Consider the following 27854-nt stretch of genomic DNA (forward strand, 5'->3'; position numbering starts at 1 on the left):
GGTTGCGTGTCGAAGTGTCCTTGGGCAAGATACTGAACCCCGATTTGCCCCTGGCGGCTGTTCCGCCAGTGTATGAATGAGTGTGAATGTTAGTTTCCGTTTGAGCACTTAGGCTCAGTGTATGAATGTGTGTGACTGGTGAATGCAGATGTACTGTAAAAGCACTTTGAGTGGTCGAAAAGACTAGAAAGGCGCTATACAAGTACGGAGCATTTACATTTACATCAGTAATTCACTTGAAACATATTTAATTAGTTAATGATTTAATTAGGGTTAGTGTGACAAATAATTGTGAATAGTCGACTAATCAAATAAATAATTACAGATTAGTCGACTACAAAAATAATCATTAGTTGCAGCCTTATCCCCATTGAGTTCATACATCTGAGAAGCAGGTGTTTAATATCTTAATGCTTCCAGTCCTGCAGTGCTGTTATAAACCAAACCTTGATCATAACTTGACAAGACAACCCCGACTCAAGGTCCACATGCTAGCTATGTTGTGAGCTTTCAACTGAATTTTACAGATGAAATGTGCTCAGTAACCTCTAACTGCTGATGAGGACCATGTGATGTGGTTGAAAGTTACAGACAAAGCTAACAAGTGAACCTTGAGTTAGGTTTGTTTTGTTTCCAGGGTCCAAGATGAACGGTCATGCTTAGTTGATCTTAACTTTTTAACACACACACTTTTTAACAGAGTGAAAAGTCATGGTAAAAAGTTTTAAATAGCTGACATGATTTCTTATTGCACCATGAAATGCTGAACTAATTACGAGCCTATTTTGCTTGATCTGGTGACTTAGGAATGTTTTAATATCCATGTCAGACCACCCAGCCAGAGCTACCAAAGTGTCTCTATGCAAACTTACTTCTCTGACTGAGATAGTTGGGAGAGATGTGCGTTTCACCCTTCTTTCATCTCCAAATAAAGCTGAAAACATATTTCTATAATGTGATGGACGACAGATAGCTGGTCATGCTAGTTAAAATAACAACTGAGAATTTTCATACATAACGGCAGATGTTGCAGGAAAACTTGGGTGCTGAATTGGAAGGTAAGGTCTATTACTGGTCAATGTTGTGTTCTGCTTTTGTGACATATTCTCTTGTGACTACAGATAGCCTATCATCCTAGAAAAGAAAGTTATGTATACCTCCTCGTACAAATCCATTGGTGGCGATGGCAGAGGTGGAGAGGCCGGTGATGGTTGTCACTATGGTAGCCATCAGAACAATCAAACAGGAGAGCGCTGCAGAAGAAAACACTTTATAAATCTCTTGAATGAAAAGAATGTACAACACTGTTAACACTTTTCTAGCAGGCCTTCCAATCAATCTGAGAGCTCTGTGAAAAGTAACAGCACACAAGAGCAGTGACTGCAGCAAAGTCTGCCACATGTGGCACTTTGTGGTGATATTTCACATCAAAGTGGAGAGTTATCAACAAGTGCTGGGGTCAAGGACAGCGGGGGTGTTGTGTGTAACGTGAGAAAGTAGCTGACACAAAGTGTTGAACGCCGGCTCTGAATTGACCACCCACTGAGCACATAAATATGGGCTGGTGCCGCACTGCCTGCTAACTTTTCTGCACAGTGATATTTGAATTTGTCTCTTATGTGCAGTCTATTCTCACATCAAAGTCAAACCTAGGCTGTGTATCAAAGGCTCCTCACCGGCTGACGGCTTTGTTTCTCTGAAGCCTGGAGGTACCTAATGTCAGTCAATGGTGAGCAGCAAAATGATTAACAAAAAAGGGACCTAAATAATACAAACATTTTATCACTATCTCTCCATGCTGTTAGTTTTAAGTGTCCAGGTTTGGAGATATGTCTCCAAGATTTCTGCCTCCACACCAACACAATGACAAGATGACAGTATACTTTTAAAAAGCTCTTCTTAAAATATACTTTAGGACAAAGACCTCATGTGGGAAAGGGTACTGGGATTAAATAAAAATATGAAACAATAGACGGAGGATGCAGGACAACAACACAGTCCCAAACAACCACAAGGACACAAAGAGACCAGATGAGAAAATAATTAAAAGACAGAAAGAAACTTGATAACAGACTAAACATAAGATAATCTACAGAGAGTAGACTAGGGCTGAGAGGTATAAGAGGTATCCTGATATAATTTCAAAAGAGATATTAAATTAGACAATACTGTTTATACCGATATAGTTTGATGTTGAGTAAATTCATGTGTTTCGTAAAGTCCTCTCTCCCTTACCGCGCAGCCCCGCCCCTCCCTGTGCGTCTGCACGCAGCCGTCTACTCACAAAGTCTCTAACAACATGGAGGGAGACACAGTGCCGATTGACGCTGCTGAAGACCTGGCTTGTAAAAAACAGTTCAGACAGTGTTTCCCACACATACATTTTACTTCAGGGGGCCACCCAGGTATATTTGGTGACACATTGTAGCATTTTTCAGAGAAACACTGTCATTATGTTACAAGTCGCAGACATGGTGGATATTTTACAAGCAAATCGTGGGAGGAAAATTCCAGAAGACAAGTTGGGTTTTTTTCTGCGTCTTTATACAACATAGCCTACAGATGGAGAAAGATAACAACAAAGAGGTTTCCAGGGAGAGACTGAAAGAAGCGGGGCACACTGACGTGTTGGCAGAAGAGGTACGTTAGATCTGTGAGTGTCTGTAAGGATGTGACTTTTTGGTCCATATCGCCCAGCCCTAGAGTAGACGATACAACAAATGGCAAAATAGTTGAATAATGAAAACAATCTAGATAGTAGCAGAGCGACATATAACAACACATATCACCTGAAGCAGTTACAGTTTTCAGTAAACGAGTTGGTGATTTTGCCTTTAAAAGTGACAGTGGTGACTAGATTAGAGAGTTTTATTGTTTTTTGTCATTGGTTCCAATCGTTGGGCGCAGTGAAGTGAAAGGCGGTGCGACTATGATGTGTTAGCTGAAGGGATTTGGAGCCGGATGTGACTAGAAGAGCGGGTGCTGTAGGTAATGGAAGAAGGATGACATCCCAAATACGGAGGGGTTAGGCCTAAGAGAGTTTTGTAAATGCGCATAAACCAGTGGTTCTTACATCGAGTATGAGGTGATGTCCAGTTTATGTAGGTGTACAGATTGCAGTGGTGTGTCCTGTAAGGAGCACTCGTGGCAAATCTGATAGCTGAGTCATAAAGGACATCTAGCCGCTCCAGAAGCCCCAGACTTGCAGACATGTAAATTACATCACCAAAGTCTAGCATGGGTAATATAGTCATCTGAATCAAGGTGAGTTTAGCAGACTGGGAGAATGATGACTTGATCTTGGCCTGTAGCTTGGTAATGTGATGAGTGTAAGACTGTGTGCCATCTAGCCAAACTCCCAAATATTTATATGTATTTACTTGCTCTAGTCCCACACCCTGTGGTAATTACACCAGGGTGGGAGAGTGGGTTTTTCATACCAAGCCACATTAACTTTGTTTTGGAAGTATTAAAGACGGGGTGAAGGTCAGAGAATGCATGCTGGATCCAATGGAGTTCTTAGAACTTGTTCCGGAAGGACCCAACTGCACGTAAAATGGTATCATCTGCATATAAGTGAATAAGAGAGTGTCCTACACTTTGCGGTATGTCATTAATGTATGTTTACAAAAAAAAAGTGTTGGACCTAAAATTGAGCCTTGTGGTACTCCCTTGGTGACAATAAGGGCCTTTGACCGCAGATGTTCTGACCTTACACTTTGGACTCTGCCAATGAGGTAATTGGCAAACCACGCCACTGAATGCTCAGAGACACCAATGTTCCTTGTTTACTAGGATGGAATGGTCTACTGTGTCAAAAGCTTTTGCCAGGTCAATAAAAATAGCCATTGCTTCCTGTCAAGTGAATTTGTAATATAATTTAAGACCTTCAGGGTTGCGATGGTACAACTAAAGCTATTACGAAAACCAGAATGCATACCAGAAATTAAACTATGATCATGAAGAAAGTCAGTCAGTTGCTTATTGACAAGTTTTTCTAGCACCTTAGAAATACTGGGCAGGGTCTTTTGTTATCTTCAGCTTTGATTAAATTTTAGATGTGATTTCATAATGGGTTGTTTTTAATTTGCTGGCTTGTATGAAGCACTTTGTAACCTTGGTTTTGAAAAGTGCTCTATGAATTAGACCTGCGAAAGGAATGTAGCTCTGCATACTCAACAGAACATGTTGTTATTTTCTCAGTAAAAGGTCAAGAATGAACATCCATGGTCAAACCATAACAGCATTTTGGCATGTTTCACATAATGTACTACAAGTCATTTAAACTTCACACATTACTGATACATTTTCACAGATTCTGAAGTGTTTTACATTTTACAGTGCTTTTTCCAAGGCCAAGGTTTTGCCAATGTAAAGTTTGCATGCCAACACAGTTGTAAATACAAAATGATTTCAAGTATTCACTGCATTGTCATGTGATAAGACAATAAAACATGATGTTGAGTGAAACTAAAACGTCCCAAGGCTCGTCAAGCTCACATCCTAGCTTACTTTAATCAGCTGAAAACAATGGCTGCCTGGAAAGAAAATCAATCACAAAAACTTAAAGAAAGCTTTGTTAAAGTAATAATGCAAGTGAACATTATTTATAATAAGTGGCCTAAATTGTGACACACAAGGTGTCTGGATATTTGTATCCTCAATCTGCTAAAGCTGTCACATCATAACTGATTCAAAACAGTCTGTAAGGGGCAGCAGGGCAGTACACTGATCACAGATTGTGGCTTTAATGGTGTTATGTGACAACTGATAAGACAGATAAGTGAAACTTTACCAGCACAGATGTACAGCACATTAATGTTGCCATAAACTGCAGTGGTTTACAAAATGTTTGGTAAAGTGGTCATTATGAGGCCACAAGTCCTGCGTACATCCAGCGTAAGACTCGCTCTGCCATTGCTGTTTATTCAGCATTGTTCTTCAGTATTTTAATGCACTAAATAAACTTATTCCACATTTATTAAAAAGGAACAAGGAGTCTTAGACCATCTACTTATTCTTGTGAAGCAACAGTGTTCTCACGCCTCTAACCGTGGGCAGATTGCACACAGCTTCGCATGTCCAATGATTCTAAAACAGGTCATTTTTGTTTTTAAAATTGTCAGCTCTTCATAGGTGACCTCTGCTTACCTATTCCAGCCTGCCCCACAATCCATGACATGCGGATGAAGAGCATCACACCCCATATGTTCAACATGCAGCGGACCTATGGAGAGGAAGAACAGTTACAGCACATGATGGCGACAGGTTCAGTTCAATCATAAAATTAGCTTTTCTACTTCCTAGTGATACTGCTGGGTGTTACTAATGATTATAATAATATAACAGATTTTTAGGGGAAGATCAAGAAAAGAACTGAAAAGCTGCATGTGGCTCATGCCAGAAAGAGGAAGGTCCAAGGGTTCAAGGTAGATTTATTCTTCCTTCTACAACAGAAGAAGACTCAACAATGAATCGTCATTGTGGCATTTTGAAATGGACAGCTAAGGGAAAGGGAGGCAACATGAAACCAGATGGATGTGGTAAAATAAACGATCTCTCCCAGCTCCAGGGGTACAGGTCTTCAGCTGATCTAGCACCCCCTCTTCCTGCAGGGATCACCTAAGTAAACTTTAAGAAAATATCCTACAGCACTTGATAAAAGCCATTAGAAACCAAGAAACATGAGAATTAGTGCAATGTTTATATTAGAGAGGAAGTAAGGACATCTGAAGTCAAAATAAAAGCAGGATGATCATATCCAGACATGTCTTAACATGGAAAATTCATCCTCTGCTGACTGTACTTTCAATAAAACTAAACATGTGTCAAACAGAACTCAGCATGGAACATGTCTCTCTGAGTGATTTCTTCTTCCTTGGTTGAACCACCACCAACCAACCAACCACTATCTGCACCAACGCTGATTCACACTCACACACAAAAATTCTGAGCAGGGTGTCATCTACTTGCACATACAGTTCAAAGTATGAAGTGGCACACTTATCACCTGTGTTCCACTTGGTTGAGTTTAACTGACCACTTAGACATACAGTTCCCTCCAAAAGTATTGGAACGGTAAGGCAAAACCCTTTGTTTTTGTTGTTCACTGAAGACATTTGGGTTTAAGATCAAAAGATTAGTATGAGACAAGAGTTCAGAATTTCAGCTCTCATTTCCTGGTATTCACCTCTAGATGTGTTAAACAACTCAGGACATATCACCGTTTGTATTAGACCACAGCATTCTTAGGTGAGCAAAAGTAATGGAACAAATAATCTTAAAGTAAATGATAATGCTATCCCAAAACAAGAACTGAAAGAAGCTGCGGTAAAAGCCTGGAATAGCATCACAAAAGAAGAATGCAAGAGTTTGGTGATGTCGATGGGTCGCAGGCTTGAGACAGTTATTGCAAGCAAGGGTTATGCCACCAAATTTTAAATTATTTACTTTAAGATTATTTGTTCCATTACTTTTGCTCGCCTAAGAATGCTGTGGTCTAATACAAACGGTGATATGTCCTGAGTTGTTTAACACATCTAGAGGTGAATACCAGGAAATGAGAGCTGAAATTCTGAACTCTGGTCTCATACTCATCTTTTGATCTTAAACCCAAATGTCTTCAGTGAACAACAAAAACAAAGGGATTTGCCTTACCGTTCCAATACTTTTGGAGGGGACAGTATAAACAAATACCTAATTATAGTAAAGCATAAAAACTATTCAGATTTTTATTTAAGAATAGCAAACAGTAGCTTTTTTGACTATTTTTATTAGACTACTACAAAGTCTTTACTTTTACATTTCTCATTTGGCAGACGCTTTTATCCAAAGCGACTTACATTTGAGGAACAACATACAAGCTTCAACAGAACATCAAATACAGATCTACAACTGACAATACATACTAGAAAGAGCAGCAATAAATACTAGTAAGAGCTCATAGTACATATCACATCAATGGGGTAGATACCTAGGGAAGGAAGTAAGAGTTAACAAAAAGTGCAATCTATACAAGATCATTGTAGGGGATAGAAGAAGAAGAGCACAGGAAGTGCATGTTAGAGGTTAGGAGTTAGAGGTGTTATAAGAGGAAGTGTTCTCGGAAGAGATGAGTTTTCAAGAGCTTCATGAAGTTAGAGAGGGACACCCCTGCTCTGATGGCATGTGGTAGCTCGTTCCACCATCGTGGTGTCACAGATGAGAATAGCCGGGACTGTGAGTGCTTTGTGTGAAGGGATGGCAGAACGTAAGTTTGTATTATGGAGTTTAGGTAGATGGGTGCAGACCCAGTAGTCACTCTGTATGCAAGCATTAGAGGCTTGAATGTGATTCTGGAGGCCACGGGGAGCCAGTGGAGGTCACTGAGTAATGGAGTGACATGAGTTCTTTTGGGCTGATCAAAAACCAGACACGCTGCTGCGTTCTGAACCATTTGTAAGGGTTTCACCGCACAAGCTGGAAGACCTGCTAGGAGGGCATTGCAATAGTCGATGCGAGAGATAACCATGGCCTGTACCAGAAGCTGGGTGGCGTACTTAGAGAGGTAGGGCCTGATTTTCCTTATGTCACAAGTCTTGATACTTAATAGTGATGTGCAGATCGATATCAATACTAAAGAATCGATATTTCTGATTCCAGCGTTTCCTGCTCTAGGATCGATACTCATATAAAAAGGATCGATATCTAAACTCAGTCATTTTGAGTTAATGTGTGTTTTATCATAAGTATCTTACTGTCCCCAGAATGGGCTAATTATTGAAAATATTGGTATCGTAATATACAATACCAGCCTTGGTATTACTTGGTATTGAATCGTATAGGAATTAAGTGGTATCGCACATCACTAATACTTAATCAGATATTTAATGATGTTTCATCTGAACTGGATCTTTGGATGTATTATGTATCATATATTTCACTTTTAATAAGCTTTAGGGACTTTTTGGCTCATAGTTATATTACAGAGTCATAATTCATTAAACATGTAACAGTAGCAGTACTACTAATTCTATTAGTAGCATCAAAATGAACTGTTATTAGATGCATTACATATTTCCTGACTGTGATTTTAACAATGCATGCGGGTGACTTGACTTGAAGAATAAGAATAGTTTTGAACAACAACAACAAGTAAAAACAAAAGAAGATCAATCATTCCATTTGAAAGTGACTCACCAGCACCCCCTTAATCCAGCCGAATTTGACCACTCCTTTGGAATCGGCTGCTTCTTTGGCAGCAGCCTCCTCAGCCGGGGTCAGCTCGTCTCCGTTGGCAAATCCATCCTCAAACGGCTCCTAAAAGATAGAAATGTATTTAAATAAGATACACAGACTAGAGCAACACTGCTATTGTCACCCACAGCCCACTGGAGAGATATTTTGAATCCTGGATTTCAGCATTACTGCTCATGGTAGGCTTGGATCAATAACCACGGCTGAGACAAATGGCACTCATGCAAGCACGCCGCAAAACATATTTCTCTTTCGGCCTTAATATCACCTTAACTAAGCAATCATGTTAAAAATACTGGAATTGTATGAAACCACACTGCATTCACCAAAGAAAACAAAAAAGACACCCCTTATCTCATAATTACGAGAAAAGATGTCTTGACTGCAGTCAACGCTTGAGATACCCGCGCAACGTTGACATATTAATGCCATCCACATTAAGTACCATTAATACTTCCCAGTGTCCTCTACAGAGAAGGAAATAAAAGCAGATTAAAATAGCGCAATAGTATAGTCCACTTTTCCTGTAGTGTAGGTCAGCAATGACTGATAGCCTAACTAGGCTTCCTTAACCTTGCGATCATAATAACAGACATTTGATGTCAACTCTCAGTACCTGACAGTTTCTCAAAGTATTATGGTTCAATACCCAGCCCTGGTTGTGTAATGACAAAAATGGACATACAGGAAGATATGATAAGGCTTCATCTTTTTTTGCCCGTTACATTTACAATGTTGGCCATATGTTGTTAAATGGAAGCTCACAGAAAAGGTTCTATACATTTTGTGTCCCTGCCTCTGGTGCCACAGAAGGCTTCTGGTTCAGAGTGACAGTGAGCATTGACTTGTGCTCAGTTCACTTGTTCATTGTGGAGGCCATCGACATCTGGTAATGTTCAATAAAATTCCACTGCCAGCATCCTGCTGTATTTTTAGAACAATGCTGTCATAAAGACTGGACATGCTAAGGGCAGCTTACATAAGCCCATTAAAAACAATGGCTTTGGCACATTATGCCATCAAGTCAAATTCTACGTTCGGCTCAGAAAATGCTGACTACTGTGAAATGTCATGTTAATGGGCAACGAAATGGATAATAGAAATCATTTATGATCAGACATGATTAGACAAGGTCAACATGTCAGTGTTGTCAAAAATATTTTTTTTTTTTTTAAACATATCAATTCTGAATATTTCCAACAGTTTTAATATTCATTTTTCACAGTATCAATCCTGAAAATGCACTTCTGTTCTCCCAGACAGTGAGCTGATACACACACCGCTGCAGTGCCCACACAGCCCCGACTCCTGTTACTCACAGCCCCGCCTTCTCATCCCATTCACCACGTTTGAATTTTTTTCCTGCCAGAGTCTTGTGATTGGCTAGTACTGGTCACTTGTGATTGGATGCTGGCAAAGGATACAAGGAAGCCCATATGAAGCGGTGAGAGGTGCTAACGATAGAGCAAAGCACCTGCAGGGCCGACACGCCATCCTCTACAAAGATCCTAGAGAGGCTGGAGACATCTCTCCTTTCAACACCACTAAAGTATTAAACAAGCTGCCCCGGAAAATTGTTGTTGATAAGACAGTTGTCCTGTTGTTTGCCTAACAGTTTCGAGAATTATAAAAGTCTAAGTTAATCTTTAGAGCTTTAGCGCTATCAGACCTGAGAAATCTTGAACAACAGAGTTTCAGTTGATAGGTAATATTTTTACCAAGGTCAGAAGTAAATTAACTGATGCTGTTCTGCTTCTTACACACACACACACACACACACACACTTAACTTTACATACTAAGAGTAGGTAAGATAATTTAGTAATTTTATCTCAGCTTTTTAGTATTTTACATTGACAGTAAAGTACTTTGTTACCCATATTAAAAAGTGCTATACAAATAAAGCAGCTAAGCAGTTACTACTTCTACCACCACCACCAACTATCCTGCTGCTATAGCTAACATCACAACAACAGCATGTCTTGGTGAACTAGAAAGTAAGCTGAATGTCTGTGGGCAAACCAGTAAACGTTTCTGTACACACAGTGGCTGAAACTGATGGAACAGTGTTGTGTGGCGGGTTTGCGAGCCACTATGTTTCCCATTTACGAGTACAAACACTAAAAATTAACATGGCTGCATGCAGAGGGATTAAGAATGTCTAGAAAATGGAGCAAGGTGTATGGTGAGAAAGAGAGGAACCTTTAAAGAAATGTGAATGAACATTTTTCAGCAGGGAGGCTCCGTTACAACAGCCATATAAATGGGTGTTATAAATTATCCAGAGTGCCAGGCCTAGGGCATACATAGCTGAGCTGTGGGAGGCAGGCTTATTATGCATCACTCAGCATCACTTCACCTGGGCCATCTGTCAACACAAACACCCTGCTGAGGGGACACAATGACTCTGCAACACTGCCGCGATCTGGCCGCCGAGAGCCAAGATCCCCTCCATGCCGGGGTTAGCTCCTGTACCAAATGTACTTTTACATTAAAAAGGATCTCTTTCCTCATTCAGGATTTTAGTCAATCTTTTTAAAAAGGCCAACTGTAATGTTAGGGTGTTCTGTAGAGCTATATAGCTGAGCGCGCAGCCATGTTTGGTCTGTGGTGTTAATCCTCGTTGATTTCTTGCTATGTCACAGAAAGTTTTGTTTGTCTGCACGGATAACGTGAGCATAAATGCCTCTGTGCGCTTGTAGCTCACTCGCCATCTGCTGAGATGTCTCCTACAAGTATAAACACAGTGTACACCATCGGCCTGTCCTGAGATGTTGGAATAAAAGTTAATGTCAGGTATCAAACAACAGAAATCAGAACGGGTAAACTAAAAGTTTTGGCAGTAGCTGTGTCGGGATCAGTCCAGAAGAGAACCAGTCTACACAAAGCAGGAAATTAAGGAAGAATTCTCTCTTTAACAGCCAATAGTCCATGGCCAAGACAGAGTGTTCTCACTAAGTCTCTGACTCGACATGAGACACACTCCTATGCTTTAATTCAAGTACTCCTGTCGAAGCCATTGTTCTTTGACTGGAGAGTAGTGACCCTTTAAAAGTGAAGTACTGATATCATCCAGCTCTGGGTAATGACGCAGCGTCTGGGGTAATGGCTTCCAGCAGATACAGATAATGGCTGAGAGAAAAGCTTAAGGCGTGCAACAGATGTGTCCATACACCTGGCCAATATCTGCATGAAGTTGGTGTGAGTGCCAGATTGTCTGTTTTGGAAAGTTGTAAAAATTGTAGTTCTTATGTTATTAGTGTTACTCAGACTGTGTTTTATCAACGCTTCACCACTCCCGAAAATCTGAGGAAAAGTCTGGTCTCTGACCTTGGTCTGTACCGACGTTTGGCCCAGATAATCTGGCATTATCAGGCGGCACCAGTTTGGAACTGTAAACCCTCATATTACCAAACAATTGGCAAAGTGATTTCAATCAGGGACTGCTGGACCAACAAATGAGTAAAAAAGGACAAAAATCTGATTTTAATACACACCGACTTTTTTTGCTTCCAAGCCCTAAACAATAACCAGAAAATCATTAAAATGGCTGTGGCATTTTAAAGTGTTTAAAAAGCAAACTGAGCTTCAGCATGCCTTTATGTGGCATGAGGTTGGCTTCACAATTCAAATATAATTAAATCTCCTGCTGGCACAAATGACCGAAACAGCTGGGCAATGGCACATTACATTGTAAGGTAAGACTGATGTTTGGTCACGCTGCTGATGTCATTATGCAACACTGACATCAAGGTCCGCTGCCCTTGTGTGGCATAAAGGCTCGTGCAGACTTAGTCACACTACACAACTTGCCGTCTTGTGATGGGAGTCTTGAAGTGGTTGTGGCGTTCACGCTCCGTGACTGATCGGTGACAGGGGGTCACACACTACACGAACCAATAGCGGTTCTGTCACCCGACGCTGGTCTCCAAACCACGTTTTCTCAAGAAAACACACGTGAAATGTGAAACGAGAAATGACGCAAACCTACACATGAAACAGCTGTTTGTTATTATTAGCTAGCAATTCTAAAGACAAAGAATCTGGGTGAAAGAATGGATTAGCAACCTCAGGTAGCAGGGATTGTCTGAGCTACAGAGAGCTGCAGGGGAGTTAAAAAGTAGCTGTCTGTTCCGCCATCTGCCTGCTCTCATATCCACATCTCGACCCCTCCAGATATTTGGCATGCTAGATATTTGGCTGGCGTCGGCGATGTGCCAGTGATGTGTCGGGGAACCGTTTTGATGCGCTGTTGTGTAGTTCACACATAACGACTGGCAACCGCAGATCAACCGCTGATTAGCCAAGCTCCTCGACCAACAAATCGGGCAAAAATACGTGTAGTGTGAACTAGGCTTAAGGGAACAAGTGGCTTAAGTGTGGAACAAGGAGCGTACATTTGGGTGATTTGTATAACAGAGAACGACAGCGTTCCTCACTCAGAACATTGCTGCTGTTCTTCAAAAAGAGTGGTTTAACACATTTATAAAACGCATGTCTGCTTTGAAAAATCCATCAAAAATGGGTTTGGAAAGATTATGCAACAAACAAACAAACATGAGCGCAGTCGGTGGAGTAGGAGCACAGTAAATTTAAATCAGCGCAGTCAAAACAGTTTCTGAAGCCCTGTTGTTGGTTGAAATCAGCTTTTTGTTTCACAGCCTTTGGCTTATGTTGGGAATCAAGACAGCATGTCCGAATCTTCCTGCTTGAGCGCTACATCAGATAGTGTATTTTAGGACAATTTGTCCTGGAGCCCACCTGCAGACTTCCAGAGTTTGGGATTCTTCTTGTGCATTTATCACCTACCAGGTACAAAGCAGACACTAACGTCAACTCCAGAAGCTGCTGTGGCTGAGAGCTCTCACTTCTGAATGCATGGCACACATTAGCGCAGACAACACAGAATGAGTTAGGGAACATTATCTACATGGCTGAAGCAACACAAAGGCTGGCTTTGCACAACATTGACCAAGCATTGAGAGCTTAGCACGGCAGTGCAAACTGTACCATGACTCGCCACAAAGGCCATCATTACAAAAAAGCAAACCTAATGATGCAATTAGATTTCAGAGACAGTCTAAAGGTCAAGTGTGGTTTTAAGAAATCCTTAAAGACATAGTGCAAATTTGCATGCCTTGAAAACATGATAGCCAGAAAGGATGGAGCTTAATTTCCTGGAAACATTGGCATGTTCTGCTGACTGCATACTAATGAGTAATTCATCCCATATATTATCAGGACTGACGCAACACACCTAATCAAAAAACAAATAGCTCCTGTTCGTGACAGCGGGCCTGGAACTGCCAGTTTCCCTGTGAAGCACACACTACATCACGGAAACACAGACTCACTCCAGGCAGGAGTTTCACTGAGAAGGCTGTGTTGGGTTGCACTTCTGAAAGCCACATGCTGAAGGTAACTCACATCATGACATCATTTAAAGCAAGTAGTACGAGACTCCTGCTCATTTTGCTCCTAACAAAATATCAGATTATTATTGATTCATACACGACAATGACTTAATATTTTGTTATTTCAATACTCCTGCAAAACATTTTTTCCAAGTTTTGTGACAAGATGAAAATGGGAAGAGCAGGCAGATTAACAAAGAGCAGCGGACAGATCCTTTCCCTGATGCGTGATGATCTTGACTTGTTAGACTTTTAGCATGTGTTAATAATATCTCTATAGCACTGTCCATTTGTACACTGTGTGCCATATTAGTTTACATCACAGTGGGAAGCATCTTTTGAGCCAGCCTGACGCTGATGGATTCTCAGATACCTATTTCAGATAGTCCCCCACCCTCCCAGCATGACTCCATCGGTGACTGAAAGGAGCGATCAGATGTCCACGGTCACAGACATCTCACCATTGTTTGGAAAAACCTCCCACAACTCAGTTCATTATTCTTTTACTGCGCTGAAACTCTCCCAGAGTTGGATTCCCTGCTGCCCACTGAGGACTGTTGATGGAACCTAAACGGCCTGGCCTCACACTGGAGAGATTTGTTTTGAAATTGGGTTGAATTACAATATGACTCGTGTCGAATTACTACTTGAGTGTAAAAGAGGTGACCAGTGAGGCGCCTGCAAACAGTGAGAAGCATTGTTGCTCAGCAACGGCATCTGTAAGTGGACTTGGATGGACAGGAAGTAGTTTTGGGATCACTGATAAGTTTAAGGTGGAAGGGAGGGTTACTTTACGCTTTAATTACTTGTTTAATGAAATGTATGGAGTTGATTGATGTAGTTTGTATGATGCTTTGGCAATATTGTTGTTACACATTCATGCCAATAAAGCTAATTTGAATTGGGAGTATGTGTTAGGCATTGGAAACAGGGACGGTACTGTACCTGACTTGAGCTGAGGACTCTCTGGACTGTAATGACTTTAGGTAGTGACTGTATCAACTTTTTAAGCTACGATTTTTCTGTTAAAAAGTATAAAGGTATCAAATGCTCCCTAAACTAACCTGCATGTCTTTGGGAAGACGCATGCAAACTCCACACAGAAGGCCCAATCCAAAAGGCATGTCAACAGTGGACACCAAGTTTAGGATCCCGCTTATCTCCCCCCAAAGCCAATACCAGCTGACATTTGGCAGGAGTAGGGGCACACCCTGGACAGGATGCTGGTTCATCACAGGGCCGACACAGAGACATCCATTCACGCTCATACTGATTCCGTGTATGGTTCGTTCTTTCATTATTTTGTTTCAAAACCAAATCAGAAAAAACAAAAAACAAGTTGTTTTAAAAACTAAAACGGAAAACAGACAGTTTGTTTTTCGGTTTTAAAAACAACGGAAAAATATTGATTTTGATATTTAATGTGTCCAATTTGTGTAGTTTTGTGTGTTACACTTGATAAACCTGTAGCAGATACACTTGAGCGATGGCGGTGCCAGATTAAATGTAATTAAGATGAGTTTGAACATCAACATAAGTGGGTTTTTAGTTTGAAAAACAGGACAATCTTATATAGCTGCAGTACCGGAGGCTGCAATATAATATTGGCTCAACGTTCAGTTTGTAACTCACAAGCAACTGGAACCCTTTCCTGAATCCTACGGTTTTAAGATTTCTTCAGTATCAAATTCATTCAGTGACAGTTGTCAGAGCATCCAGTGGTACACAGCAAATGTGAACAGTTATTAGTTAATTCGGCGAGCTGTATCTTGACGAATCTTACATCTTGTATTGAGAGAGGCCGGGCAAGCCGGTGTGTTTACCTGAGGTGTAGGCCTCTTGTGTGTCTGTGTGTCGGAGTGTGGGGAGCAGATAATTCCAAGGAAGGTGAGAAGCGTATTTAAAATTTATATTAATAAAGTTCGTGGTGATTAAAACCTGCTTTCACATGGCGGTATTATGTGAAAAATCTATAGTTATTTCAATTCAGCACATGGTCTGTTACTTCTACCAATCATGTTTTTCATATATGCTCCGATTACATTCGACTGTTGCTGGAAAAACGTGTGTGACAAGCATCTAAGTTGACAAGCACTGAAACTTCCATACACACCTGAAACAGTTTTTGTGGCCACTTGAGGTCAGCAGAAACAAGTTGTGAACACAACACTTACATATAACACCTTTTTAATAAAAATGGCGACTTAGCAAACAGTTCTTATTTATATATCCAGCAGTTATGGAGCAATATCATTAATTTTGAGTCATGTTTCTGGCCACATAATGAATATAAGTCCAATATTCATTCTATTTTAGCTCTGTTTTTGGTCTCCCAGGAAATTCACCTGGCTCTTTAGCTGCTAAATACTCCGCTGTGTTCACCAACTAGTCTCCAGTGTGTCTGCTTGCTCTGTTGGTGCTGAACGCACTGAAACCGTAGATTCAGTTGATCATTCTCTCTGTTGTCAGTAAAATATTGACATTGCTATAATTTGTATTTAAATATGTCATCCCCTTTGTCTTTTTTTAAACTACAACTAGGAGTCTCCAATAGAGCCCAACCGATTTATCGTTGTGCAGAAATTATAGGCAGATATAAGCTACATGCGGATAAATCGGCATCTGCATTTATAACAGTCGATTTATCACTATAAAAAAAAATAAAAAATAATAGAGTCGGATAATCTATCAATCTCAGCTGACCGGATTCTACAAGAGCATGTACAGACAACTACTCCTGGTAGCTCTCACATGCAGTGTTCACAGTGAGTTGGTCATTTGTCACGTCAGTTACATGACTTGCATAATAATAAAAATAGGACCACAGGACTAAACAACTTCAGACCCGTCGCCCTGACCTCTGTGATGGATTTAAGGTAGGACAACACAAGGCGTTCAACCTTGGGTTGTCCCACCCTAAATCCATCACAGACCCACTCTTGGACCCTCTGAATTTCACCTACAGAGCCAACAGGCCCGTAGATGATGTAGGGCTGGACAATAAAACAATAACAATCGCAATATAATTTTATTATATATTTATTTTAATTTTTTTTTTCAATAACAATATAACAAATGTTCACTAAATGTTTAATATTATTCACCTAAATCAAACACAAATTCAGACTTAATTTTTTATTAAGATGTTTATTTGTTGAGGAAAAAGGACTGAAAAAGTTTTTTTTTTACTTAATTTTACTTGTGGATATTTGTTGACAAAGTTTTATTTACTTGTGGATATTGTTGACAAAGTTTTATCAATTGTTGTTCACTGTGTTGACCATAAAGAAAAGTTTAAACCCCAATTACCCATCAGGTTTCTTCAGCTTTCACTAAGGGGCAAAAATCAGCCTTTAAACTCAAAAGAAATAATGATTTGATACTTGTCAAAAATAAAATAAATTTATTATTATTTCTATAATAATACTTAGATAATTATCGATATCGAAAGATACGAAACCTTTTATCGTGATAACATTTTTGCCATATCGTCCAGCCCTAAGATGATGCCGTAAACATGGCCCTTCACTACATCCTCCATCACCTGGACTCCCCAGGAACCTACGCCAGGATCCTGTTTGTGGATTTCAGCTCTGCTTTCAACCCCATCATCCCCACCCTGCTGCAGGACAAGCTCTCCCAGCTGAGCGTGCCTGACTCCACTTGCAAGTGGATCACTGACTTCCTAACGGACAGGAAGCAGCACGTGAAGCTGGGAAAACAGGTCTCTGATTCCAGGACCATCAGCACCGGTTCCCCTCAAGGCTGCGTTCTTTCCCCCCTTCTCTTCTCCCTGTATACCAACAGCTACACCTCCAGTCATCAGTCTGACAAGCTCCTGTTTGCAGATGATACCACCCTCTTTGGGCTCATCTCTGGTGGGTATGAGTCCGCCTACAGGTGGGAGATCGACCATCTGGTGACCTGGTGCAGCCACAACAGTCTGGAGGTCAATGTTTTGTGGATGTGGAGAATGTATAAATCATGAATAAAAGCAGAACAGTGTGTCCCAAATAGGCACAATTCTCAGCTCAATGAATACGGTACTCGGTAAACATCCTACTCCTATGCCCTGTTAACTTCTAACTTTCCATCACATGTGCTTTGCATACATGTGTCGGCCACCAAAACCAACAAATGAACACAAATTAGCGTGAGTGTAGGCACATCCTGCCATACAGCATACAAACACACATGTGGCAGCTTGTGCAAATGTATATAAAAGGATGTCTGTAGATTTTCCATGACGCTAACCACGAGCTCTCAGGACTTTCTGCTCCTTTCTCATGAAACAGGCTGCTTCAATAAGCAGAGTGAGAGACTACTTCTGTCACATTAAAACTGACCTCCAAACATCTTTGACTCACTCGTCAAGCAGTTTCCGTCTAAACAACATGCACGTCAGCTCTGTAGACATGTGGTACGTTAACTGATGTACACAGACAAAAGCTCTCTTTGTCACTGTGTCCTCAGTTCAAGGTGAAGATTTAAGAGCTGGGAACCTTGACTTTCTTCTTAGCAGGTTATTGAAGGGAACAAAAGGCCACACTCATTTCCTGAGTTGAGGCTCACTTGAGCAAAGAGGAGAAAACTCCTACAAAATGTTTGTGTTTTGCTGTATTTTTATTTAGTGTTAGATATAGTGAGGAACATATACACATTTTCTGCAAAACCTCATTTCATCAAACAAAAAACACTTTTTTAAAATGTTAGGTGATAACCAAACAAGCATTCAATAACTTTCTGTAAAATTAGCATGTTATGAAAATGAGCAATTATGATTTAAACTTTCAAGACCACAACTTTGAAGAAGCCTTTGTTACTTTCAGCAAGATCACTAGAAGGCATTCTGAGACCCTTCACAAATACATACAGTACTGTGCAAGGATTTTCAGCAGGTGTGGAAAAATGTTGTAAAGTAAGAATGCTTTCAAAAATAGTAAGATGATATTTATCAATTAACAAAATGAAAAGTTAGTGAACAGAAGAAAAGCCCAAATCAAATCAACATTTGGTGTGACCACCCTTTGCCTCCAAAATAACTTTTGTACAGTGCTATATACACACACACACACACTTATTTGTTGGGAAATTGGCCACTGTTTACTGTTTGTTCCAGTATGGTGTGCGGACTGCAGTCAGTTCTGTTGGCCTTGACATTTTAACGTAATTCTATGTTTTTTCACAGCAGCCTTTGGGAGTTTATTGTGCCACTCTATGGGTTATGGGAGGGGATGGTATCATGTGAGAAAGTGATGTTAACATTCACCCCTCATGCTGTGACTGAGTGAAAATGGTGCATGTGTGCTGTGAGAAGTGCTTAGCTTAGCAGTACTGGGAGCGGACAGTCGATCTGCCATGCAGTGCAGAGTGCTGTGAGAGCGAGGACCGCAGGCAACATGAAATGTGGTTATGAAGGTCATCACTGTTTCTGTGTTCCTTGAAGGGGACAAAATTCCATGGTTCTGAGAAAGCAGAGGAGGGAATATTGTGGGGGGATGGGTGAGAAAATATTGTTATCACATTTCCTTCCTACTTATTTCAGTGAGCCTCTGCAGTTTGTATAGATTTCTGAAGAATGAAATGGGTACTACACTTGATGGTGCATGTCAGTGTTTTCGAAAGCTTTGGATCTTGTTTGGCTGATTAATCTGGCATTTTAGGACAATTGGCTTCGGCCGATACCGGCATTCACATGGCCAAAGACAGACACATCTGCAGCAGCAGCCTCGTCAGTGAGCTGCTATGGATGTCCTTTTTGAGTTTTGGGAAGGTGGTGAAAAAGGTGATTAGTTTGGAGGCCTCCAAAGGTCACAGTTGTCTTTTCTAAAATGTTAACAGTTTTCTCCTTAATGACAGCAGATCTCATCTAAAAGCAGTACTGGCTAACGTTAAATATATATAGTTACAGTAGAATGATGCAGCTGAATGACATCACTTCTGACAAACTGTACCTCATTCTCCCTTAAACACCAGTCACGAGAGAAGAAGAAATCAGATTGTACTCCACGTGAAATTATGTAAATGTAAATGCTCTGTTCTTGTATAGCACCTTTCTAGTCTTTTCGACCACTCAAAGTACTTTTACACTACATCTGCATTCACCAGTCATACACATTCATACACTGAGCCCAAGTGCTCAAACAGAAACTAGCATTCACACTCACTCATACACTGGCGGAACAGCCGCCAGGGGCAAATCGGGGTTCAGTATCTTGCCCAAGGACACTTCGACACGCAACCAGGGGGAGCCAGGGATTGAACCACCAACCTTCCGATTAACGGCCAACCTCCTGAGCCACAGCCGCCCCATGGAATACAAATTATGGAATACATAACACACTTTTCTTAGTTTTGACCATCAGCCACCCTGCTCTATAAATATCAGCGTCGGCCATTGAAAAATCCCTATCAGTCGATCACCATATTTATTCCAGATGGCTGCCACAATGTCAGTGACAGGGTTGTAAAATGACTGGTTGGAATGTATGCATATCCCAATATGCCTGTAACATGGGCAGTTGAGGGCCAAGTCTCAGGGTCTGGATAAAAGTGACATTATGTAGGCTAAACATGTTCTTACATTAGTTCTTTAAGGTTTGAGGTTTATTTTTCAGTAGTGGTCCAATCAGGACAGTAAGCTCTTGAGTGTACTGTCCTAGCGTCTCTTCCTACTGGCCAGAGGGCAACAATTATTGTTAAACCCTGGCATGTCTGGTTTAGTCAATACAACCACAGTGTTTGCAAATTGCAGTACATCTGACACTGCTGTGTTCTCACTGCTGCTGCTACCCACTGCTCCATGTGAAGCACTGACACCATTCAACACTACACAGATAGGAACAGTTTAAACATTCCGGCCATCAGTGATCTCTGTACTAACCAACACTGGCACACATAGTCAGTCACGGTCAGTCACATGTTCACATTCAGGCTAAGACAAAACAGAATTTCTTAAATTCTGATGTTCTCAGAAGCATGACACAAGCTGCATTGTCAACTAAGCTTCTTTGCTCAGCAAGGTTTCTGCAGGTTCTAACAATGCAGCAGCACTTGTTATCTGGACATTCTTAACTTTTATTTACCACCCAATCATGATGTACTGCAAGAAGCAGCAGGCTTGCAACCGTTCACCATTTCACAGCAAGAGGCACAACAAGTTGAAGTCCACTACAGTGTATTATACAGTAACTGCCCAATACAAACACACAGTTCTACTAACAGTGAATGAATCCAACAAAACTCTCCTCTGCAGCATCTCAGGAAGCAGACCTCTGTCAGAGTAACTGACCCGCAGCTATACGTCCATGGCCCAGACAGAGTAGAGGAGAGGGCCGGAGGCAGCAATGGAACCTGGTCACTGGCACGTCTTTATTCAATGTATTCAGTCACGTGTACGGTGATCTGGAGCACCACGACTACATCGTAGAAACGCAGCAAAAGCAGTTCAATTTTATTTGACAACTCAACTTCAGAAAAAGAAAGATATGAACACAAACTGCAAGTGTTGGGCACTTCCAATCCATATCACGTTACAGTATCCGCTGACACATTTCTGCTATTAAAAAACGCCAGGTCCCTGCCGCCACTCCGTGGTAATGTCTGCGTTTACCTTGTGGGGAATCCCTCCCCTAACATTCATCTCTCTCCTTCGATTAGTGCATCTAAAAGCACAACAACCATCCAGCATTTTGGCAAGGCAAAAGTAACAAACTCAAAGTAACAGTGTATCACTTGCTTCGTGGCTGGCGGGCAGCGGAAAATAACGTCTTTTTGGCCCTCTAAGGGAGCGTTTTCCTTTAAATGTGGCATCACGTGAAAACTATGAATAGTATTAGCAGCATTCGAATGTTGATTTACAATTCGAATGTCAACCTTATTAACAAAGCTTCGAAGCCTCAAAGTATTCAATACAGTGCTACTTTCATGACTGATAAAACGCAGCTCTTGCTATAGATACTGTATATATAAAATTCTGGGAACATCAAGTAAACTCCAAGGACAATTCCTGGGTCTTACTGTCATAATCCTTCCTATCAGTAGTATTATAGTTCTGGGATTACGGTGACATTACAAAGAGGTTTGAAGTATTGTGATGTGATTGTTTTTGAACTGAAGACTGACCAGTTACAACATTCACGCTTGAAGATTTCTGCTTACACTGAATCTCTATGCCTGCTGCTCATACCTCACCTTACTTTCCGTGGAAGCTGGTAACTATCGTATCAGGAGGGGGGTGGGGTTGTTGTGCTATTTCTGACATCAGGCTGTAGCGGAGGGGGTCTATGTGTGTGTGTTACAACAGCTGTAAGGCCATCAGCTGTGGCTAATACAGAGACAAAGGCCACACCAGAAGCCCAGGGCGTCCTTCACTTCCTGTTTCTGTGTACAATATGTGCAGCAAATAAAGAGAAGGGGAGCAGGGTAGACACGGGGAGGGAGGTCTGCTAAAACTACAAAACAATATCTGGTAACACTCAAACAGAGGTTCCTTTGTGCAAACTGTAAAAAGCAGCAAAGCCTTAAGAAATCTTAGGAAAATTCAGTTCATCATTCAAAAAGTACCCACAAGAAACAGCAGTAACTGCATCTTCAGAAACAGCCTCTTCAAAGAGGGAAACCAAAGTTGTATCTTTTCCTTGTTCCACTTTTAGCTTTTTACGAGAGGGGAACACTGTACCAAAGCCTAACGTCTCCTAATTTTCCATGAAGGTGTCAGACGCAATCTCAGAGTCACAGGTTTTGGCTTGGTTTTTCTTTGCCATAGCACAGGTAGCAACACAAACAGAGAACGTATCTGGATATTGCTTTTCAAGTTCATCTGGGCTTTTAGATGCTACCGGGAAAGAATCACCTCAGGAGCCGCAAGCACTCCACCACCGGCCAGGTCATTGCCTAAAATGAAAGACACACCTTCAATAGGAATATAGGGACAAAGAGCGACAACAACCTCCCCAAGCGGTTTGGAGGTTAAGATAATGCGTGGGGAAGGACAGGTAACCGCCACCAAAACCTTGAACAATAGTACTAGAGCCCAAGGCAGACTTCTCATTAAACTGAAGAAAGTCCTGGAGGATCATAAGGAAATGTCAACTGTACATTTGTCTACGTGTAGCACCTTATCACCAATGCAAATTCCTCATATGTTACACTACTTGGCAATAAAGCTCCTTCTGAATCTGAAGATGAAGAGCCAACCAACTCTGGCTTTCGAGTTGGATGCTCGCTGGTAACTTGAATTGCAGCTGTGTTAACAGTTTTTATTAAGGCTATAGGCTTAACATATATGTTTTTTGTTCAAGACAGGACAGTCCTCAGTAAGATGACCTTGCAATAGAAACATGCCTTGTCTGAAGCAGCACTTCCAATGGCCGACTTTCAGGCAAAGGGGGCAGAAACTGTGGGACTGTGTTTCAAAGTGTGAGCTCTATGAAACACAAAGCCAGCCTTTTCAGTGTTTCCCCTTAATTAACAAGAGCATTGCTCCGCCATAGTTTCAATATGAACAGAAAATATTTTTACACATCTCATTATAACATTTCAGACCTCTAAGGTTGTGTTTTGCGCTACTGCTCCGCGTTGCTGTAAGCTCGCACACGCACACACTTTGGCATCAGACGTGAGAAAACCACTTTTCTTTTTAGGTAACTACGGTAACATTAACGGTCCGTTTCTGTCATTCGTTTCTGAGAATGCGATTAAGCGGTTGAGTCCGAGACGAGACCAAGACCATCAAAAAGTGGTCTTAAGACCAAGACCGGTCTCGAGTACTACAACACCAGCACCACATACAACATTATTTATCAAATTGGGCCGGACTTGATGAATTTAGCAGGAGGATACACATGTGACAACACCCGGTTTTCAAAATACGGTATCTATACTTTATGCAAAGATTAATTTAATTATACATTCTTTGAATATAATCCAAAGTAAAAAAAAAAAAACAAACAACCAACCAAACTACAATGAAATGTTAGGGAAAACAATAAATACATTTGTTGACTTTTGTTGCCGTTTCATCACCATTTATACCTATACAATGGGTTTATGATTAAATAGTTAGAGTACAACATTGTGCGTACAAAGTTCTTCATAGATAGCCTCTTAAATGCATTAATTTGGCGCAAAATTAACTGAAGAGGTGGTCTCGGTACACTTGTTTGGTCCGCTTTCGGTGCGCACCCGAGTGCGATTGCTGCATTCACACCTGCCCAAACGAACCGCACTAAAGGGGGAAAATGAACTCTAGTGCGATTCTAGCGAACTAAATGAGGCAGGTGTGAAAGCACCCTCAAAAACCCTAATGTAAGTTTGCCTAAAATGTTTTCTCTGCTTAAAGTTTTTGGCTCATACTCTGGCCATAAATTAAACCTAGCAAAAACTCAGACACCTTTAACTATGACCCACAGGAAGAGTGTCACAAAAGGTCTGAATGGAAACGGAATTAAATAGAAAGGTAACAGGATTAAAAACCAATGATTTTTTTCCAGATATCAGTAATAACAGAAAATTGATTTCCAGGACATTCATGTTTACAAATGGAAAAACATCTTTCATCAATAGAAAAAAGAAGCAAACATAAAATTAAATAAAGATGACTAGTTAAACATATATCAGACACAGACTACCACTTCAAGCTCAGATCTGTGGAGGGAATTCACCTGGAAAAACCTTTTAAGGTTTTTTTTATTACTCCTAAAATAAAAAGTTCACAAAGCTACCTGAACATGGCTTCTTGGATAATGTGTGGTAATATATCTGCGGGTCATTTAAAATAAAATTTGGGCATGTTCTTATATCTCTTCTTACTGATCAGATGTAGTAACTAAGATCTGATTAATCATTAACCACAGACTTGATTTTAATTATAGTGTTTTGAATTTATCTGCCAAGTAGGCACTTGGCAGATTTTAAAACGAGGAAACAGTCCATGGATGGAAAGAAATAGTCCAGGAAATCTACATTCTGGAAAAATTGACTTTTTCCCTGAGCCACACCACAAAAAAGAATGTGAAAAATATTGGTAAAACTGGAAATCTTACTGGAATATTAACTGATTATATTTTTGTATATCTGTTTAGAGAGCTTTTTCCTATTACTTTCTGTGCTGGGACTGATAGACTGGACTCTCGCCCCCTTAGAGGTACTTTGGATTTCGCTGAGCTAAAGCCACAGATTATACAGAACCTATGAGCCTGAGGCAAGGGTCTGTGGGTCTCCCGTACATACATTACGGGATACATTCTTTGATGCATCTCAGTCTTGCCTTCCCCCTTTACTATTTTATTTCTTGTGTACTGTCAAGCGTTTCGTCTCACCTGTGATGGCACTGTTTGTTGTTTGTTTTTGTAAAAATACAGTTTAAAAAACAAAAAGAATACCTAAGAAAAAACAAAGCACATGACGAAATTAAAAATAAAGAACGGTTTAATGTAAACAATAGATAAAAACCTTTTATATTCCACCCACTGTCTTGTTGTTTGTAACTACAAGGTAGCAACTACATTCAAGATTTTCTGTAACTGTCTGCATACCTGCATGCCTTATTCATCTTGTGTAATTAAAAGAATCAAAATAAATACTAGGTTCTTGACATATTCAAGATAATACAGCCAGTCAGTTTAGATAATGCATTTACATACATACATACAAAAAAAACATGGATGTACTGTCTGTGTTTACATCTGTAGGGACATTTGGTGCTCAATGCGAGCAAGACAATAAATATAATTGTGGCTGGCCTGCTGAAGGCACACCTATAACGAAAAAAAGCTCCCACAACCGGTATTTTCAGTCATACTTAAAAGCCTGCAAACAAAAATTAGAGCACATAATCACACAGTTGTATTTGTTGTTCATCATAACGTTTCATACAAATCCTCTGTTTTAACATGTTTTCCATGTATTTAAACAGGATAAGATAAGATAAGTAAATGGTTGACAGGTAGCCTAAGCAAAACTGTGATCAGGCAGAGTTCTTACCACAAATCCACACACACAGCTTCAGCAGCTCGGAAAAAGTGCAGGTCACAGTCCCAAACAGAGCAAGACGGCCCCTCCGTTTTAATTTTACATTATTTTTTATTGAAACTCTACATGTCACGTTATCGCATATCGCTTGGGCACAAACCCAATGCGATTGACAGCGCAATGTGGGTTCACTTGATTGATTAATCTCACGGCACTCGCTGGTGTCGCATTAGGTGCTGGATGCTAAGTTGCTTTCAGGGGAAGTCAAACAGCAGAAACCCCCTTGTGAATGTGGAAACACGGCAAAAAGGCATTCATGGTGAATTCCTCAGAGAAATTAATGCTTTTGAGAGAAAGACATTTTTCTACAGTAATATCATGAAAGAGAGCGTTAATTTTCCAGAGTTTACACAGTAAACACCATGTGGATGAAATTTTACAGATGATTGGCTACTCTAACTTCCTATTTCCGTGAAGGCAGCATGGAGCTACGCCACAAGCAGCTGACAGAAACACTGAAGAGTAGTCACGATTCAAACCATCTTGTCCAGTCGCAGTAGAGTAAACTGGAAGGTTTTAATGTTGCAGACGAGTTTTTTGCAAGTAGGCGAAAGTTTAAACTCCTATTGTTATGAATCTTTGGTGTAAACTCACCTTAAAACTTTTGCCTCAACAAAACGCCCCCAAAAAGCAGCTCCGCGCCAAAATATTGCCAGCAATCCCCCATCAACTTCTGAATGCCCCCTGGGGGACAGTACCGCCCCCGTTGAGAAACACTAAGATAAGAGATCAACTCCATATAAACGCCCTCTACTGAGCAATCAGCTCCCTTTGGAAATAACTTCACTATCTGTAGGAGATCGCACAGTGTGTTTTATAGGGTGCTTTTATGTTTGCTGCGGTGAAACTTTTGTATAGTGATATAATCCTACAGAGACTGATTGAAAAGCCTGGTAAGCTACTAGTAGGTTTTTACAGTAAGCCTACTTACTGCTTTGAAATGTGTTCTCTGTCATTAGCTTGTCCACTCACTCGCTACGCACACACATTGCACTGCAGTTAAGACCGAACTCCACTGCTCTTACACAGTGTTTCTGATTTCTTATTTTTTGTATGTTTGTCACACTGAAATTTTTCAGATCATCAAACAAATTTAAATATTAAACAGAGATAACACAAAATGAAGGTTTTTATTATTAAGGGGAGAAAAAAACCTACTTGGCCCTGTGAATAAGTGATTCACCCTAAACCTAATAACTGGTTGGGCCACCCTTAACAGCAACAATCAAGTATTTGCAATACCTGGCAATGAGTCTTTTACAGCGCTGTGGAGGAATTTTGGCCCACTCATCTTTGCAGAATTGTTGTAATTCAGCCACATTGGAGGGTTTGAGCCTTAACCGCTTTTTTAAGGTCACGCCACAACATCTCAATCGGATTCAGGTCAAGACTTTTACTAAGCCACTTGAAGGTCTTCATTTTGTTTTTCTTAAGCCATTCAGAGGTGGACTTGCTGGTGTTTTTTAGATCATTGTCCTGCTGCAGAACCCAAGTGTGTTCCGCTTGAGGTCACAAACAGTTGGCCGGATATTCTCCTTCAGGATTTTTTGGTAGACAGCAGAATTCATGCTTCCATTTACCATATCAAGTCTTCCAGGTCCTGAAGCAGCAAAACAGCCCCAGACCATCACACTACCACCAACATATTTTACTGTTGGTATGATGTTCTTTTCACCAGTGTTCCATGTTTTCGCCATTTGTGAATAATGGCTTTCAATGTCGTTCGCTGGAATCCCAAAGCTTTAGAAAAGGCTTTATAACCTTTTCCAGACTGATAAAACTCAATTACTCTGTTTCTCGTTTGTTCCTGAATTTCTTTGGACTTATGATGTCTAGCTTTTGAGAATCTTTTGGTTTACTTCACTTTATCAGGCAGGTCCTATTTACAGTGAGGAAAATAAGTATTTGAACACCCTGCTATTTTGCAAGTTCTCCCACTTAGAAATCATGGAGGGGTCTGAAATTGTCATCGTAGGTGCATGTCCACTGTGAGAGACATAATCTTGAATAGGATGGAATAATCCAGAAACCACAATGTATGATTTTTTAACTATTTATTTGTATGATACAGCTGCAAATAAGTATTTGAACACCTGTCTATCAGCTAGAATTCTGACTCTCAAAGACCTGTTAGTCTGCCTTCAAAATGTCCACCTCCACTCCATTTATTATC

The 27854-nt window shown here is 40.6% G+C and overlaps 1 protein-coding gene across 2 annotated transcripts in view; it reads right to left on the reverse strand.

The window, feature by feature from the left end:
* The window catches only part of slc12a2 (solute carrier family 12 member 2), an 89241-nt gene that overhangs the window by 39679 nt on the left and 21708 nt on the right, over nt 1-27854 (reverse strand). For both annotated transcript variants that reach the window (XM_046067686.1, XM_046067685.1), the window contains exons 2-4: nt 8179-8298; nt 5152-5227; nt 1158-1253 (exon numbers count right to left, since the gene is read on the reverse strand). In XM_046067686.1, the coding sequence (XP_045923642.1) occupies nt 1158-1253; nt 5152-5227; nt 8179-8298 (292 nt within the window). The remainder of the gene's footprint in view (nt 1-1157; nt 1254-5151; nt 5228-8178; nt 8299-27854) is intronic.

This window comes from Micropterus dolomieu, linkage group LG13, assembly GCF_021292245.1.
Source record: "Micropterus dolomieu isolate WLL.071019.BEF.003 ecotype Adirondacks linkage group LG13, ASM2129224v1, whole genome shotgun sequence".
NCBI classification, from domain to species: Eukaryota; Metazoa; Chordata; class Actinopteri; order Centrarchiformes; family Centrarchidae; genus Micropterus; species Micropterus dolomieu.